Source organism: Leptonotus elevatus, chromosome 4, assembly GCF_054856555.1.
Source record: "Leptonotus elevatus isolate MCC_2025b chromosome 4, RoL_Lele_1.0, whole genome shotgun sequence".
Lineage (NCBI taxonomy): Eukaryota > Metazoa > Chordata > Actinopteri > Syngnathiformes > Syngnathidae > Leptonotus > Leptonotus elevatus.
Genome location: NC_141242.1, coordinates 1218246 through 1234480, shown reverse-complemented (window position 1 = coordinate 1234480; position 16235 = coordinate 1218246). Strand labels below are relative to the sequence as shown.

Below are 16235 nucleotides of genomic sequence, written 5' to 3'. Positions count from 1 at the left end.
TAAATGTGGCAGTCTTGATGTATGTACAGTACTTTACATAAAACAGTTTCCAGGTTTTTGGAACTTTCTCCGAGATCTTGGAGTTTGTCACACTTGTTTGTGTTTGGGTACGATTAGTGGCTAACACTTAGCAACCTGCCGCTAAACATAGCGAGCAGGATTTATGACGCGGCTGGAATGTCAATAAACGTTCCTGATAAAGAAGAAGCGCGCATTGGAATTGAGATGTTTCTGGGGTTGGGGAAGAATTCTGGTGGGAGGCCCGGTGGATGGTGTCTGGTCGCTGCTGGATTTCACTTTCCTTTGTTTTCTTTGATCCTTCCTCTGGTCTCCTGACGGCGGTGTTCGGTTTAGGTGAACGGTATGGGATTTTTTCTAATAGGTTTTTGGTGAGCTAACAAATACACGCACGCACGCACGCACGCACGCACGCACGCACGCACGCACGCACGCACATACACATACTCACCCACATACAAAAATAAATAAATAAATAAAATAAAAAAGAGCAATGATGATGACATTACCGAATGAACAATACTGAGCTCTTTAGAAAAAAAAAAGAAAAGAAAAAAGAACACGTTCCACACTTCCTCTAAGTAGATCACCGCTTGTCTTCATCTGCTGAATTAAAATCCGATGAACGATGGAGCCGACTGCCGCTTCTCACTTTCTTATCTCAAGTTAATCCTCGCGCCGTTGCCTTTCATTCCCAACACGGCCAACGGGAGGTTGGAATTTTGCAAGTTTTGTAGATTTCCAGGAAATCACACGTGTGAACATTTGACAAATGTAACTTGAACACAATCAAGCATCCGGTTTTCATCCAATTCCGAACCATCAATGACCCCAGAATTGCGCAAATGTTTTTTTTTCTACATGTGCATAAAGGGGTAAAGGAATATAACAAGATGACGGTACCTGAAATTTCCCAACTGTAAATCCTACAAAAGTTGCTTTGGTGAAAATCAAATGACTGTAAATCACCCCCCAAAAAAGGTAAAAAAAATTATTGCTCTCTCTTTCTCTCACAAATGTACAATTAGCGTTCGACGCTGTCACGGTTGTTGCAGTTGAGAACATTGCGCTGATGCAAAAGTTCCTTCGCAGTCTCACTCCCAAAACGTGTTGGTTTCCTGGGAATGTTGGCGATGTTAGTGCGGCGTTAGCTCGGAGTGTCGCTAGCAGCTAACGCCTCGTCGGGTAAAAAAAAAGTTGCGATGTTCGCGCGTATTCAGCGTGAGAAGACGATCTGCTTCTCTCGAACAACTCTCTCAAATTCTTTCTGCCGTGATTGCTAACAAGCAAGAACACTCCTGAGATTCCATCTTTTCAACCAATTGCGATTTTCAAACGCAATCGAGCACTCGCTCGTCATTTTTATGATGCAAAGTTGCGAACAAACATCGTGTCTCACTTTTCACTTCTTTTTTTCTCCCCCATTTGATATCATTAGTTCCAGTTTTCCATCCAAACGAATGGAGGGGACTTTCAGGTTTCCATATACATTTCAACTTGCTTCAAAAATTCCCGCATCCCGGGTTCAAGTGTTCTTTGTATTCATTTATCTTTCAACTACAATTAATACTTTGTTATTTTCACATCATTTCTCTTTCAATTGACTTCATTAGCATTCAGCTTAGCATTCCCACGCATTTTCTGCAGAAGTTGCACTTAGTCTAGTTATTATTATTATTATTATTATTATTATTATTGTTGTTGTTATTATTAGCGGCTAACTCTTAGCCGCTAACAGTTAGCAAGAATCAATGGGTCAAGGTTTTTGTGGCCCAGAATGAAAGTACGTCACGAAATCTGACGACAAGTTAAGACTTCATTAACGATATACTATTTATCTTAAAAGAAGTTTTTTTTTTGTCTTCAAGGAGAGTCATGTGGTTGAGCACCAAGTGTGGTGGTACAGCACCCTAGCGCCCTCTAGTGACCAGCTGCTGTCGATGTAATCGCGCGCTCGGTCGTAACGTCAATCGAATTTCAAGTCTTTAATTTTGCTGTAAAAGTGAATTATTTTTGTTCCACTTCTTTTTGTTCTTCTTTTCTTGTTGACCTTCGTGTTCTTCCTGTTTTTATTTTTCAAGTTATTGTTCCTCTTGTTCTGTTCTGTTGTTTTTTGTTTTTCCAGTTTTTATTTTTTGTTGATCTTTTCTTCTTCCTGTTGTTTGTGTTTTGTTTTTTGTTCTTGTCTTTCTTTTTTATCTCGTTTTGTTCCTTTTTTTAGTGTTCTATTCCTCTCGTTCTAATTTTTTGTTCTTCATTGTTTTTTTTGTTCTTCATTGTTTTTTTTGTTCTTGTGGATGTTGTCCTTCCTGGTCTGGTTGTTGCGGTGTCTGTGGGCGCACTTCACGCTCGATCTGCATCCCGCCTTCGCCGCCCACTCGTTCTCCTGCCGTCACGTCTCAGCGCGTCATCGTCCAGCTTGGCCGCGGGGCCCGTGGAAAGCCCCCCGATCCCCCCCCCCCCCCGAACGCCCGCTCCTCATTCCTCGCGGTTCAAATTGTGACATTAGCACATTGCTAACGCTAACAGAGACGGCTTCCGCGTCCCTTCCGTGCTGGCGGGAGAATCACGGGAGCGACGGCGACCGGGTGTCAGCCGGCGCCTGTCAGCCGGCATCACGTCCCGCACGCCCGCAGCTTAACCCCAAAATGTCAGCGTGACTCAACGTCGCCTTGTCATTGAACGCACCGGCTCGGTGATGATGTCATTGAACGCCCCGCCTCCACGCTGCTGTGATGTCATCACCCTTTCAACCCGATGATGACGAAAAAGTCAGCGCATCAAAATGCTGTGGGTAGTCGTTGAAATGTCAACTCCACAATGTTGTGGATGTCGGCTAAAAAGTCAACTCTTGCATGTTGTGAATGGTTAAAAAATCAGTTCCACAATGTTTTGGACATAAGATTGAAAGCACAATGTTGTTGATATAGGTTGGGAAGTTGACTCCACAATGTTGTGGATGTTGGAACTCAAATACAAGTACAAATACAAAATTTAAGCTCAAAATTCAACTCATTAATAATTTGGATGTTGGTTGGAACTTTTAAACTCCACGTTGTGGTGGGCTTAAATGCCAGCCCCACAATGTTGAGGATTTAGGTTGGAAAGTCAGCTCTTCAACGTTGTGGCTGTGGATTAGATGGTATACTCCACAATGTTGCGTAGGTCCAAAGTATGCTGGTCCGTGGAGATGATTGAATCGCTTTTCTTTGACAAAGTTGTTTATTTTTATTTTTATTTTTATTCTTTTGTGTCTCAGCTGTCGAGAGTTTTGTGGTTCACTCACTGGCTTGGCTTTGACCTGTAAGTAAATACTGAGACAAGAATGGCGTCTAATTAGCTGCATCGAGTCACACTCCCACAGGGGAGCTCGCCCCTCACCGTCAAGCTCTCTTTCTCGACGAGTCTTGTCTCGTCTCGTCTCGCCGCAGAAATTCATGGAGGTGAAAATCAAACTCTGATGGCAGGAACGGGGAACTCGATCAGGTTTCATGTTGGGGTGGGGGTTGGCTGTCTAGACCAATCCAGCTCAGTGTCATGTCTGACTTTGAATAAAATGCTCTTGAATGAATGTTAGCAGTGTTACAGTCTTGAGACGTGTCATCGTCTTACACTACTTACGAAAGACTGAAATGTCGTAAGACCAAAAGACTGCTGAAGCACGTAGATGAAGACTGTAGAACGCTAAAGAGTAAAGAACGTAAAACTCGAATGCTGTTGTAGGTGAAGACTGTGAAAGACCAACAGACCGTAAACTACTAAAGACTGGAAGACCATAAAGTCTATAAAGACTATTTTCACTGCAAGACCAGGGTTTTGGAATCCAGGTCGAGAAAGTCAAAACCCTGAAACTGTTTGACTTTCGCCGCAGGTGTTTCTACTAAACATGCGTTTAGACGAGCTCGTTCGCCTGCCAGTTGGATAGAAGCACTTGCAACTAAAGCCAGTCTGCGGCTGGGTTCTTTTACGTTCTGGACCTGGATTCCCCAACCCCGGTCTTGCGGTCAAAATTGTCTGACTTTAGTAGGGATGGCAAACTGCGGACCTCGAGGGCCAGAGTCCTGCAGGTTTTAGAGGTTTCCTTACTCGGACTGCAGTTGATTCCAATGAACAGGATCGCTATCAGGCTTATGCAGACCTTGCAAACCTACAGGACTCCGGCCCTCGAGGACCGGATCTCGCCATCCCACTGACACTGTTGTAGGTGAAGTTTATAAACTTTATGGTCTTCCAGTCTTTAGTAGTTTACAGTCTGTTGCTCTTAGAGTCGTCACCTACAACAGTGTCAGTCTTGAGTTTTAAGGTCTTTAGCATTCTGGCATTCTACAGTCTTCATTTATGGGCTTTAGCAGTCTTTCGGTAAGATATCGGCAGTTCTACATTCTGACTGTATTTGAGTCTTTCGCAGCGTTGCAATGTTTTGCTCTGACCGTCTTTGTCGATAGAAGTCGCAGCCATCTGAAAGTCTTGAGTCATTTTGCAGTCTTAAGGTAGTTTTTTTTTTTTTTTTTAAATCTTAGAGACATGTTCTTTATCAGTTTGTGCTGTTTTACGGTCTTGAATCTAGAATTGAGTTGTCTTCCAGTCTTTCGGAGTCTTGATTTGCTTACTGTTGTTGAACGCACGTTAACAGTCTGTGAGAGTTCAAAATAAAACGCTTACAAGGAATGGTTCGTTCGAACCGTTTTGCATTTCTATGTCTTTCTTTGGTTGTTTTGCAATTTTTGCGTGCAGGGCCTCTTTGTTGTCATCCCGCTCAAGCCGTGAAAAACAACAACAACAATCTTCGACCACTCCGCCCCCCCTCGAGGGAAACGCAACAAATAAACACGCTGACTCAAGCATGCAAAAGTGCATCTTTGTCTTGTTTTCCGAGGAACTTTAAAAGCAGCGTTCACTTCATGAAGAATTTTGTACGGTTCGGGCATCAGGCAGATCCAAAAACCCGTTCCTCGCTTTTTCTTACTCCGCATATAGAAGTGATTCAGTTTTTGTTTCTTCTGGTTTCTCCCGCCGCCGCAGATCCCGCAGATCAGCTACGCCTCGACGGCCCCGGAGCTGAGCGACAACACCCGCTACGACTTCTTCTCGCGCGTGGTTCCTCCGGACTCGTACCAGGCTCAGGCCATGCTGGACATCGTCACGGCCATGGGCTGGAACTACGTCTCCACGCTGGCCTCCGAAGGGAACTACGGCGAGAGCGGCGTCGAGGCCTTCGTGCAGATCTCCAGAGAGTCCGGTAGGGGGCGGCGCGCGCACACACACGTCTTGCGGACACGCGGTCTTGATATTTAGCCGTCTTTTTGTCCTCCAGTCGTGTTGAGCAGGTTTGCATGTCATGGTCTGTAGCAGTCTTAACCATTTTGACTGAAGCCACCATCTTCGCTCCCGGCCGTTTTACTAGATTTTGACTGATTTTGCAAGGCCCACCGAGTATTGTGTTCCGTTGCTATAAAAACATGGAGGCTACCAAAAGAAAGATTAGTCTCTTCTTTCATCAGGGAAAAAAAAAGTATATTTGTATCTGCAATTAGCATTAGAATATAGCTAAGTTTCATCAATATCCACATTCCTGGTGAACGAGAGCTTGTTGCCACGGCTGATCTCTTATACTCTCTTGCCACCTGCTGGCCATTCTTTTTTGTAATAACTACCATTGCTTTAGGTGACCTCTTCATGTCAGAAGCTGCAAAAAAAAAATGTTTTGGGTTTGGGTGGTCTTCAAGGTTGAGTCTTTAGCTGTTGGTTTGTTTTAGTGAGAGCAAAAGGAAGAATAGTCGGACTGTGTTTCAGCATTAAAAAAAATTCTTCTATGCTCGAAATGAAATCAACGTTCTTCTCTATGTCCACCGAAAGGTTAGAATGGGAAAATGTTTTTAACTGGTCGTGGCTGTGATTTGTGAAACAAAGCAAATAACGCAAAGCCACCGTAAGAAGACAAGCGCTTCGAAGGATGCATTTAAAGACAACTTTTCTGAAATGAGAAGGCGGGCGGCACAGGCTCGAGTCCTCATCATCATCATCATCAATGAGCCTTCGTCACCATGTGGCGCTGGCTAACGCCTTCATTAGCAGACAGTCTGTGTGAGTGTGACTGTGTTTATATTTGGAGAAATGTGTGTTTGTTTTGGGGTAATTTTGTGTGTGTGTGTATTTGGCCAAAAGTGTGTGGCCAAGTGTGTGTGTGTGAAAAAGGTTGTATGTGTGTGCAGCTAAGCCCGTGCGTGTATTTCCTAAATGTGTTTGGCTAAGTGTGTGCGTTTGGATAATTTTGTGTGTTTGGCTAAAAGTGTGTGTTTGTTTGTGTGTGTGTGTTCAGTTACATTTATTTGTGTGTGTGTGAGTGCGTGTGGGGTCTCGCGCCTCAGCGCGAAGGCCTTGCTGCGGGCTGATGTGTGTGATTATCTGGCCTCTATTGATTAGCGCTGATGTCGATTAGCGTCTGCCCGCTAACCACGTCTGCTGCCGCCGCCCTTGAAGCTTGATTGGAAGAATTCATTTGAATGGTTTCGCCTCCGCCTCAAACTTGCTGACTGCAGCCTCATTATGACAAAAATGACTTTCATGTCCACAAATAAAGACACGCGTGGCTTGTCGTATGCTGGCTGTACAGCAGAAGACTTTGAGAGGATTTAGAAAAGACTCTTGGAAAACAATCATCTCACACCTGCATGCATCTCAAGACCAGAGGTGGCAAATTCTGGTCCAGAAAGTAGAAACCCTGCCACCGTTTTGGCTTTAGCCCCAAGTGCCAGCTAGCTAACGAGCACCATGGGTGCTAGCTAGCTAGCTCTCTAGCAGGTTAACGAGCACCATGGGAACTAGCTATGGAGCTAGCTAACTAGCACCTGGGGCTAAAGCCAAACTGTGGCAGGATTTTTACTTTCTGGGCCTGAATTTGGCACCTCTGTTCAAGACACGTTTTTAGTCGCAGCCTCATCTCAGCTGGGATTTTACAAAGACTGTGAATTTTGCAGGGTTACTACTTACAAGACTACAAACTAAATTCTTGAGGCATCTTTTTCCCACAATGCAAATTATACTCATCATGCTCTTGGTAGTGATAGAGTAGACAATATTATTATTGTACTCTTTGCGTGTTCAATTAACTGAATGGTGAGATTCTGGTGAAGAAGTCCCTTTGCAAAGGTATAATTATTCAGAAGCTTCTGATCACACAAAATGAAGACACTCAAGCCGTGTTCCGTTCAGATTGTGTGTGCCTCCTCCTCTCGCACACAGTTATTTATTGAAACTCAGTGAATACGAAAAGTTTCCTCTCTCCTCCCATGGGCAAATTCCCATGAGTACAAATCAGATTAGACTTGAACAATAATAAATCAGCCTGTCCTTGGACTCTCTTCGAGCGACTGAGACTGGTACTAGCTATACTCCCCTTAGAAAAGAAACCTGTTACCCTTCTCTTTCCCAGGCAAGAGAACAAAGGACTATAGATTGGCTTAACATATGAATTAACTGTTGTCTTATATTTATATCTTTATAACTAATATCCAAAACGGTTAAAATATAAATTGATACTGAAAAACAATGTTAATAATCCAACAGTAGAAACGTGCAAATGTAAAAGCAGAAGATTTTGGTGACAACCACCAACTCAGCAGGCGTGTTCGTCCATGCCACTCATAATTGTTTGCAAAGTTTCTGGTTTTGCCAGAACTCATCTATTGGTTGTTGTTTGTGTCATGCCACCGCAAAGACTGAAAGACTTTTGATGACAGCAAACACGTTTCATATTGTGGCAAGGCCAAGACGGAGATTAGCACCTTACACTTAACGATCTCGATGACGGGAGCGCGGCGCGACTCCAGTGAAACTCTAAAACTTCCTCAACACGTTCAGTTTTCGGCCTGAGACTGTGAACATCGTTAGGTGTGAACCATTACGGACTTAAGCGGTTTTACGGTCCAAAAGTCTTTAGAATTCCTGTGTTGTTAAGCAGTCTTAAAATGTTTTGTAGTCTTACAGCCTTGCAATTTTTAGCAGCGTTACGGTTTTACAGTCTTTCGGCCTTCATCTGTCGGACAGTTTTACAGTTGTCCTGTTTCCAGCAACCTTCCAATCGTCGTCTTTAGCAGTCTTAACCTATCGTGCCACACCTACCTTTGACTGAATTGCAGTTGAATTTGCGTACATTTGGATTATTGTGGACTAAGGAGCGTATCGGTCTGACAAAGTGTGAGTAATGTTGAATTATTAACATTGTTTTTCAGTTTCAATTTATATTTTAGCCGTTTTGGATTTAGTTATAGCTGTGTAGCTCAATGAATAGAATTGTCTATTGTATTCTTATCTGTCTCTTTCGCCTGAGAAGAAAAGGGCAACAAGTTCTTTTCCATGTTATCTAGAAGGGAGTGTAGTCTAGTACCGGTCTCAGCCGGTCGAAGTGAGACAGGCTGATTTATTATTGTTTAGGTCTAATCTGATTTGTATTCCTGAGAACTTCTGCCTTTTTGTGAAGGGGAGGAGGCTTTTCGTATTCACCCACTTTTCAATAAATAATGATGTGCAGGAGAAGGAGGGGCACACTTTTGAACAGAACACTGCTTGAGTGACTTCAATTGTGTGATCAGAAGCTTCTGACTAATTACCTTTGCAAAGGGACTTCTTCACCAGAATCTCACCATTCAGTTAATTGAACATGCAAAGAGTACAATACCAAATATTATCTACTCTAACAGTAACAAACTCCAGACGTTCCTCACATGGAAGTTGGAGTCTGCCGAGTCGCCGCGCTAATGGATGGCATTCATTGGTGGGGGGTCTCTGCATTGGATGCCACCGCAGAGATGCTGCTAGCACCCCCACCGAACCCGTTCCCATGGCGACAGCTGGCTGCGGCTAGCTCTCCAAGAAAACCCGCTCTGACCTCCTCCAGAGCCTTTTAGCGCAGCGAGGTGACGTCCGGCAGATGGATGTAGCGCCCCGGGGTTACAATGCTAATAGCTGCCACAGCTGCCGTTACATTATATGATCAACTATACTCATGTACGCTACACTTTGTAGGCCTACTCTAGTTAGCTCCTCACAGACCCATTCAAGTCCTGTCCAGCAAAGACTCACATAAATATTGGGACACCTACGTTCACCTCCACGTTGACTTTTACGGCTTTAGTCTCTTGTACTTCCTGGTTGAGGCACATGTGGACTTCATAGGCTGTTTGCACCGTTTCTCAGCCCGGGGTCCTCGGGTACCCCTATCCAGCTTGTTTTCCACGTCTCCCCCAGCCAACACAGCTAAAGATCGCGATCAGGCTTCATGCAGAGCTTGCTGATTAGCTGATCGTTTGAAACACATGTGTTGCTTGGGGGAGACATGGAAAACAGGCTGGATAGGGGTACCCGAGGACCAGGGCTGAGAACCACTGGGCTAAGCTATACAAAACTTTGATACATCCTAGCTCATAAAACCCCCTTGGAACATAGATTAGTTTTATTTTTATTTTTTGAAAGAGCTCAGTATTGTTCATTCGGAAATGTCATCATCATTGCTCTTTATTTATTTTTATTTTATTATTATTATTATTAATTTTTTTTTTTTTGTGTGTGTGTGTGGGTGAGTATGTGTATGTGCGTGCGTGCGTGTATTTGTTAGCTCACCAAAAAAAACTATTAGAAAAAAATCTCATACCGTTCACCTAAACCGAACACCGCCGTCAGGAGACCCGAGGGGACCAAAGAAAACCAAGGAAGGTGAAATCCAGCACCGACCAGACACCTTTAAAAAAAAGAAAAGAAAAAAAAAAAGATTAGTTTTATTAAAAAGCTTACGATTGGGTCAAAGAATAGTTCAGCGTTGAAGCGTAACAATTTAACACTTCCTGGTACAGACCTCAGGAGCTACTAAGACAGACAACGACAAAAAAACGTTTAGCCATTTGAATGCAGCCGTTATTAGTATAAAAGCACTGCGACCGCATTGCTTTAGCATTAGCCCAATGGCCGACTATAGCGTTTGAGAATAAATGACAATTAAGTTAATCACAGACTTCATTATGTTTCCTTTTTTCCCCTCCCTCTCGTCTTAGCAAATTGAGGAAGGGTACTGAGCTTTGTGGAAGTGTCGCGGATGAAAGGCTCATTTGCATACTAGCACCGAAAATAGAATTAAGTCGCTTTTCATGCCCTTTTTTTTCCCCTGGGAACTTGCCGACTCGGCCCACGCTCGGTTTGACGCGGATTGTGAGAGCAACAACTTGAAAGAGTTTCCTCACTCTGTTGATCCTCTTCATCATCAATCCTATATTTACAGTCAAATAGATGCCTATTCTTGTCTGTTTGGCTTTTGAAGTGCCATCGGCTGTCGGGATTTTCCTCTCGGGGAGCCTCGGTCTCTCTCACGCGCCGATTGCGAATCTGATGAGTCACCACTGACCGCACGGCACAGTTTGATCGAGCACTGGCAGCTAGCATGCTAAAAGTTATGTCGTATGTTCACAGGCTAAAGGCTAAACATCGCAAGTGATGTTGTAGAGGATGGCTAACGTGCTAATATGGAGTTAGCTAAATGTTGGATGATAACCACGCTAGCATGCTTAGTAGCAGGAGGTTGTAGTTGAGAGTGTCATGCGTTGAAATGAGCTATTTGGTTGGTCGACATGGTCTTGCTGCTGAGTCACATGACCAGGGTGACGCCTCTAAAAAGCATTGGTCAATGTTGTCATGTCAAACACACTGCAATGACATCATTGTCGAAGGTTAGCTCATAAATTCCCTCATTCTTTGATGTCAGACACTGCGCTTTGGAAAGTGATGTCACAGAGAAAGGAAAACGGTTGTCACTTTCCCGTCTGTGAGGCGCGAAACGAGCTCAAGCGGGTACGCGATGACACCGGCGAAAACAACAACAACAACAACAACAAGACAACAATGTGCGTTACGTCGGACCTTCAGCTCGACCTCGTCACGTCACGTTTGGCCTGGCCTTCAGCAAAAAGCCCAAAATGAATCAGACTGGTAAGTGTGGGAGCGCGATTAGTAATCGAGTCACAGGGAAATCGGGATTGATGATTTAAGGTTTAAGGTGATTAGCAGTATTCAATGCATGTGCACAATGTCAACAGATGCCAAATAAAGCAGACAAATATTGATGGATGATAATAACCAGTGACAAGTCATTTTGGGCAACATTTGCACAACCAATGTCTTGTTTGTAAACAAAGTGCAGCTCAGTGTCTGGCCAGTGACGTCACATCTATCGCCATTTTCCTTCTGGCACTAAAAACACAATAAACCAAGGTCGGCACCAAAAACGTTACACCCTGACGAGTCACCCTTCCAGCGCAATAATGCAAAAGGCTTATTAAAACCTGTTCGAGAACCAGAACGTTGCCTGCTTACGAATAAACGGACAGAGCAACAAGATTCAGAATTGAAAAATCGGTACAGCCCAATCATTCGATACCTGGACACCGTACTTGCGTTCATTTCTTGCGGATATGGATCTGTTGCAATACCACTGGAAAAGGGGGGGAGGGAATAACGTTGAAATTGGACGTGATTCATTTCAAGAAAACGTCGATCACATGAGAAAACCTCCGCAAGTCTTGACTAGCGAAATCGCAGACCGCCATCGAGTTGTCTGACCATAATTTGTTAACTTGTGTATACGGACCGCCATAAACCGAGGTGGGTAGTGTTGCAGTTGAGCATAATCAGAAATAAACTCGCCACAGACCGTGTCTTGACGACTCTAATGATTTCACAGACATCCTGACATTGTGCACAATGTGGTGATAATTGGGAAGTAAAGATCCTTAAATGGGGAAAACGTCCAAGAAGCAGTCAATGCTTAACACGTCCGCGCTCTTTTTCTGCGCAGACGACTTAAAGATGTACAAAGGGGTGACTCTGGGGGGGGTCCACACCGTGGAGGACGTGCTTGGCGAGGGCACCTTCGGCGTGGTGGTCAAGTGCCGCAACAGGGAGACCAACACCATGGTGGCCATCAAGGTTTTCAAGAACCACCAGAACTCCGTGAACGACGCAAAGGAGGAGATCTCCATTCTGAAGCAGCTGTGGGGCCTGGATCCCGACGAGTGCCACATCGTCCGGTGGGAGGGCTTCTTCTTCCACAACGAGAACATCTGCCTCAATTTTGAACTCCTGGATCAGAACCTGCGGGAGTTCATGCAGCATCACCGTGCACTTTCCATCCAACAAGTCAGGCCTGTGGTGCACCAATTGGCCACGGCGCTGTCCCACATGAGCAGCATGGGGCTCGTCCATGCCGATATCAAACCCGAGAACATCATGGTGGTGGACCGGCGTCAGCAGCCGCTCAAAGTCAAGCTGGCCGACTTCGGCCTGGCCAAAAACGTGTCGGACATCATGCCGGGGGATTGCGTGCAAACGTTGTGGTACCGGGCGCCCGAAGTCATACTGGGGATTCCTTTCAATGAGACGGTCGATGTGTGGTCACTAGGACTGGTCGCCGTGGAGCTCGCCACGGGCCAGCCGCTGTATCCCGGGAGGACAGAATACGACATTTTGAACTTTGTCACCAACACTCAGGGACAGCCGGCGGATTACGTGCTGGACCGCGGAAAGGAAGTGGGCCAATACTTCCACAAGGAGTGCAACGGGGTCCACCGGTGGAAGCTCAAGTCACCTGAGCAGTTTGCCAAGGAGACGGGATGCCAGCCCAAAGGCGGGAGATCGCTCGTACTCAACTCACTGGATGAGTTGAAGCTGGTCATGGTCGATGTCGTCGGACAGCAACGCACCGAGCAAGACTTTCTCCGACTTGTGAAGAAGATGCTGGACCTGGATCCCAATCTGAGGGTTAACTCCCACAAGGTTCTGCTGCACCCTTTTTTCCATTGCTGCCTTTCTTGCAGCTGCAAGTCCAAGAGCTCCATCGACAAATTGTCCAATGAGGAGACACCGCGGCAAATCGATGAACGGCCGTCATCGCGGATAGGCTCCCCTATTCCAGAAACTCCACTGACCCAAAATGATCCCATCCCATTGGAGGACTCTGTTCACAATCCAGTTGGGCCTAAGTCTCATGCCACCAACGGTACCTGCCTGGGAATATTATCCAAAAAGATTGTAGTGGTCGTACGGAGGATGACCGCCGTTTTTGCCAAGATCAAACTAAATAGCAACAGCCCCATTTCCTAACCACAGTTTGTTACGACAGGATACTTCTTGAAACTGCAAACTCTGCTTCCTGGAAGACGTGGCACAGAATGTCTGAAGTTGATCTGGAATTCCCTTCAATGAAACGGTGGACATGGGGGGGGGGGTCACTAGGACTGGAAAAGACCAAACTTGACAGAATCAGCCCAATTTCCCAATCGTTGACCCATCAAGCAAGATCCTTGCTAATAAATCAAGTACACTCACTCGGTGGCTTTGGAAACGGATTCATGCCTGGAGATGTTGCGGTCCAGGGCTTCTGAATTCAAGCTCAAAGAGATGGTGGGTGTGCATGGCCACTCCCAGTACCCATCAGAACTTAAAAACCAAGTGGCTCATTGGCTTTGGGCATGGATGTTGTGCCAACAGATGTTTCGATATCCATTCAAGACGGTAAACTTTTGTTCCCTGGTACTTGGAAAGAAGAGCAGACCTTACACCAGCACTCCCATTTCCCAAATTTCTACCTCCACCAAGCATGATCCCTGATTTAGTAGAACTGTCTTTTGAGATTGTTTTTTTACAAAAAAAATCTCTTATTTATAAAACACAAAGAAACAAAAAGAGACTCCTGCAATTTAACTTAATTCTTGTTTGGTAGTGTCTCGTCTTTGTTTTGATGAAAAGTAAAACTTTTTCCCTGGAAAAGAATGAACTTCCTTGTTTGTAAGATACTTGAATACCAAAGTCACTCCGATTTTCTGCCTTTATGGACAGAAATTTTTATGTGCAACGGAGGCTTTGAGGGCATCTGATTTGTTGGCCTCAGTATTATGTGTGTCTGCTTTTTGTAGATGATCTGGTAAGCCAAAATTCTGAAACCGAGCTTCACAGCCTAGTGCGAAGTGGGCCGGATGAGAATCGGCTCCAAATCAGAAGTTAACACTCCGAAAAGGGTGGAGTCCAGTCTCGGGTCGAGGAAGAAATGCAGACCCGAGTTGGAGGAGTTCACGTATGTTGGGATTTGTTGACAAGTGAGTGAGATGGACAGGAAGGATTGGTAGAACGTCTGCAATGATGAAGAAGGAGATGAGCTGAAAGGCTAAGATCTCGTTTGATCGACTTTCCCACCCTCGGCCATGATCACGAGCTGTGGGTCGCGACAAAAAAAACGATCAAATACGGTTACGTTTGTTTTTGGTAGTATTGTTTTTGCTTTGCGTCCGGTTCAGGCTGATCTCCATTAAAACAAGACTTGAAATGCTTTCTATTCCCAAAATGTCATGCAATTGCATCCATCCTGGCGTGGTGACTTTAGTTTGAACGAGGGCAAAAGTATTTGGTCACAGAGCTCTTGACCAATAAGAGTTAGGACAAGTGTGATCTGGAGCATCGTTAACTATTCAAGTTACTAAAATTTGATTTGATTTGGAGAAATAATGGCTGGTAGATTGAAGGATTTGTACTACGAGCGCCAAATAGAATCCAGCACAAAGTCCAAGAAATCTCGGAATAACTCCATACCATTTTATTCCTGTAAGATAAGGGAAGCCAAAAAGATTTCCATCGTTAGAAGCAAAAGTTTTGTCCAATCGGAACTAGTTTGCCGCCGTCAACACGGTGCGTTTGAAAATGGACTTTGATGCCCAAACACTAAACGCAAGCCACGTTATAAAGCAGTCAGCAGCTTGTGCTTGGGGGGTTTCTGGGGGTTTGGGGGCGGCTGGGGCTGGGATGGGGTGGATGGGGGTCGTGGGGGGAGCGGGGGCTGTGGACCGGTGGGGTGCCTGGCGGGCCTGCAGTGCCCCGTCCTGCCGCGTTGGGTCGGGGGGCGCTCCGGCTCCTGGGTTTGCTCTCCGGCCGGTGGCCCCGGCGGGGCCCGGGGGTCGTCCTTTGGCGCTGCCGCGGCCTGGGGGGGCCCTGAGGTGTTGCGCTTGCTCTGTCCTGGCGGGGGTCAACGGCTCCCCTCTTTGGTGGAGATTTTCATGCATGCCAGATCCACCGCACCAGCATCCATCGAAACTCAGACACAATCTGCTTCTTCCTCGGGTCATTGAATCGGTGGAGGCTGGCTGGTGTCTGTGGATCTCGCTCTGCTTCGTTTGTCCTTCCGTCCTTTCCTCAGTCTCTCCTTTGGTCTCTTGGGGTCTCCCTGATTTGTTGGAATTTAGATGTTTCTGGGGGTGGTTCGGTCAGTGCTGGATTTCACTTTCCTTTCTTTTCTTTGGTCCTTCCTCGGGTCTCCTTACGGCGGTGTTCGGTTTAGGTGAACGGTATGGGATTTTTTTAATAGGTTTTTGGTGAACTAATGAATACACACACACTCACACGCACATACATGTATTCACCCACATACAAAATAATAATAATAAAAAAAAAAGAAAAAAAAAGGAGAGCAATGATGATGACATGTCAAATCGGTAAAATTACCGAATGAACAATATTGAGCTCTTTAAAAAAAAAGAAGAAAAAAAAAGATAGTCTGCTTCCATCGTAGCACATTTACATCTTATTTGAAAATACATGTTGAATGTAAGAGCAATGTGAGCTAAATGTCAAAAATAACGACAAGGCGTGGTGAGACTTTTAAGTGTTAAGTAAATGTGAGGAGCAAGAATGAGGAATGATCATGTGACCTCAGTGTCGTCATGTGACACCAAGCACAACGTCTCCGGGCGAAGGAAAATGATAAGAAAATCCTAACAGGAGGAGGATTTTCTTTAAGCTGCGCAAGGATGGTTGGAAAAAAAGAAAGACAATTTAGCTCTCATCCGTCTTTGCAGACGAGGAAAAAGTCAACGTTTAATCTGCGAAATGAACGTTTGTCGTTGCTCAGCTGCTTCAATAGAAAACAAACACGCCTTCTAACGTTTACCCCAAAACACCACCAAAAAAAACCAACATCCGAGCGTTTCATGTCCATCTGCTGCTTCATTTATTAAAGAGCACAAGGACTTGGCGGGGGGGCGGGAAACATGCGCTCAATCATATTCCGGGTTTGTCGACGGGGGAAGGGATTGCACAGGCCAACTGCCGTTCTGCCACGTCGGCTGGCACTGGGGAAGACCTGAGCTATTTACAAACAAAAAAAAAAGAAGCACCTCAAAGCATGCTGG

General features: G+C 45.2%; 2 protein-coding genes across 2 annotated transcripts in view; both read left to right on the top strand.

Moving 5' to 3' along the window:
• LOC147174914 (metabotropic glutamate receptor 8-like) overlaps positions 1-16235 on the top strand; it is a 31069-nt gene that overhangs the window by 2672 nt on the left and 12162 nt on the right. The window contains exon 3 of the mRNA XM_086073005.1: positions 5041-5257. Within this exon, the coding sequence (XP_085929131.1) occupies positions 5041-5257 (217 nt within the window). The remainder of the gene's footprint in view (positions 1-5040; positions 5258-16235) is intronic.
• Positions 9744-13560, top strand: LOC147174915 (homeodomain-interacting protein kinase 2-like). The gene is made up of 2 exons (XM_086073006.1): positions 9744-10992; positions 11858-13560. Exons 1-2 carry the CDS (start codon positions 10980-10982, stop codon positions 13159-13161), a joined length of 1317 nt encoding a protein of 438 aa, XP_085929132.1. The 5' UTR covers positions 9744-10979; the 3' UTR covers positions 13162-13560.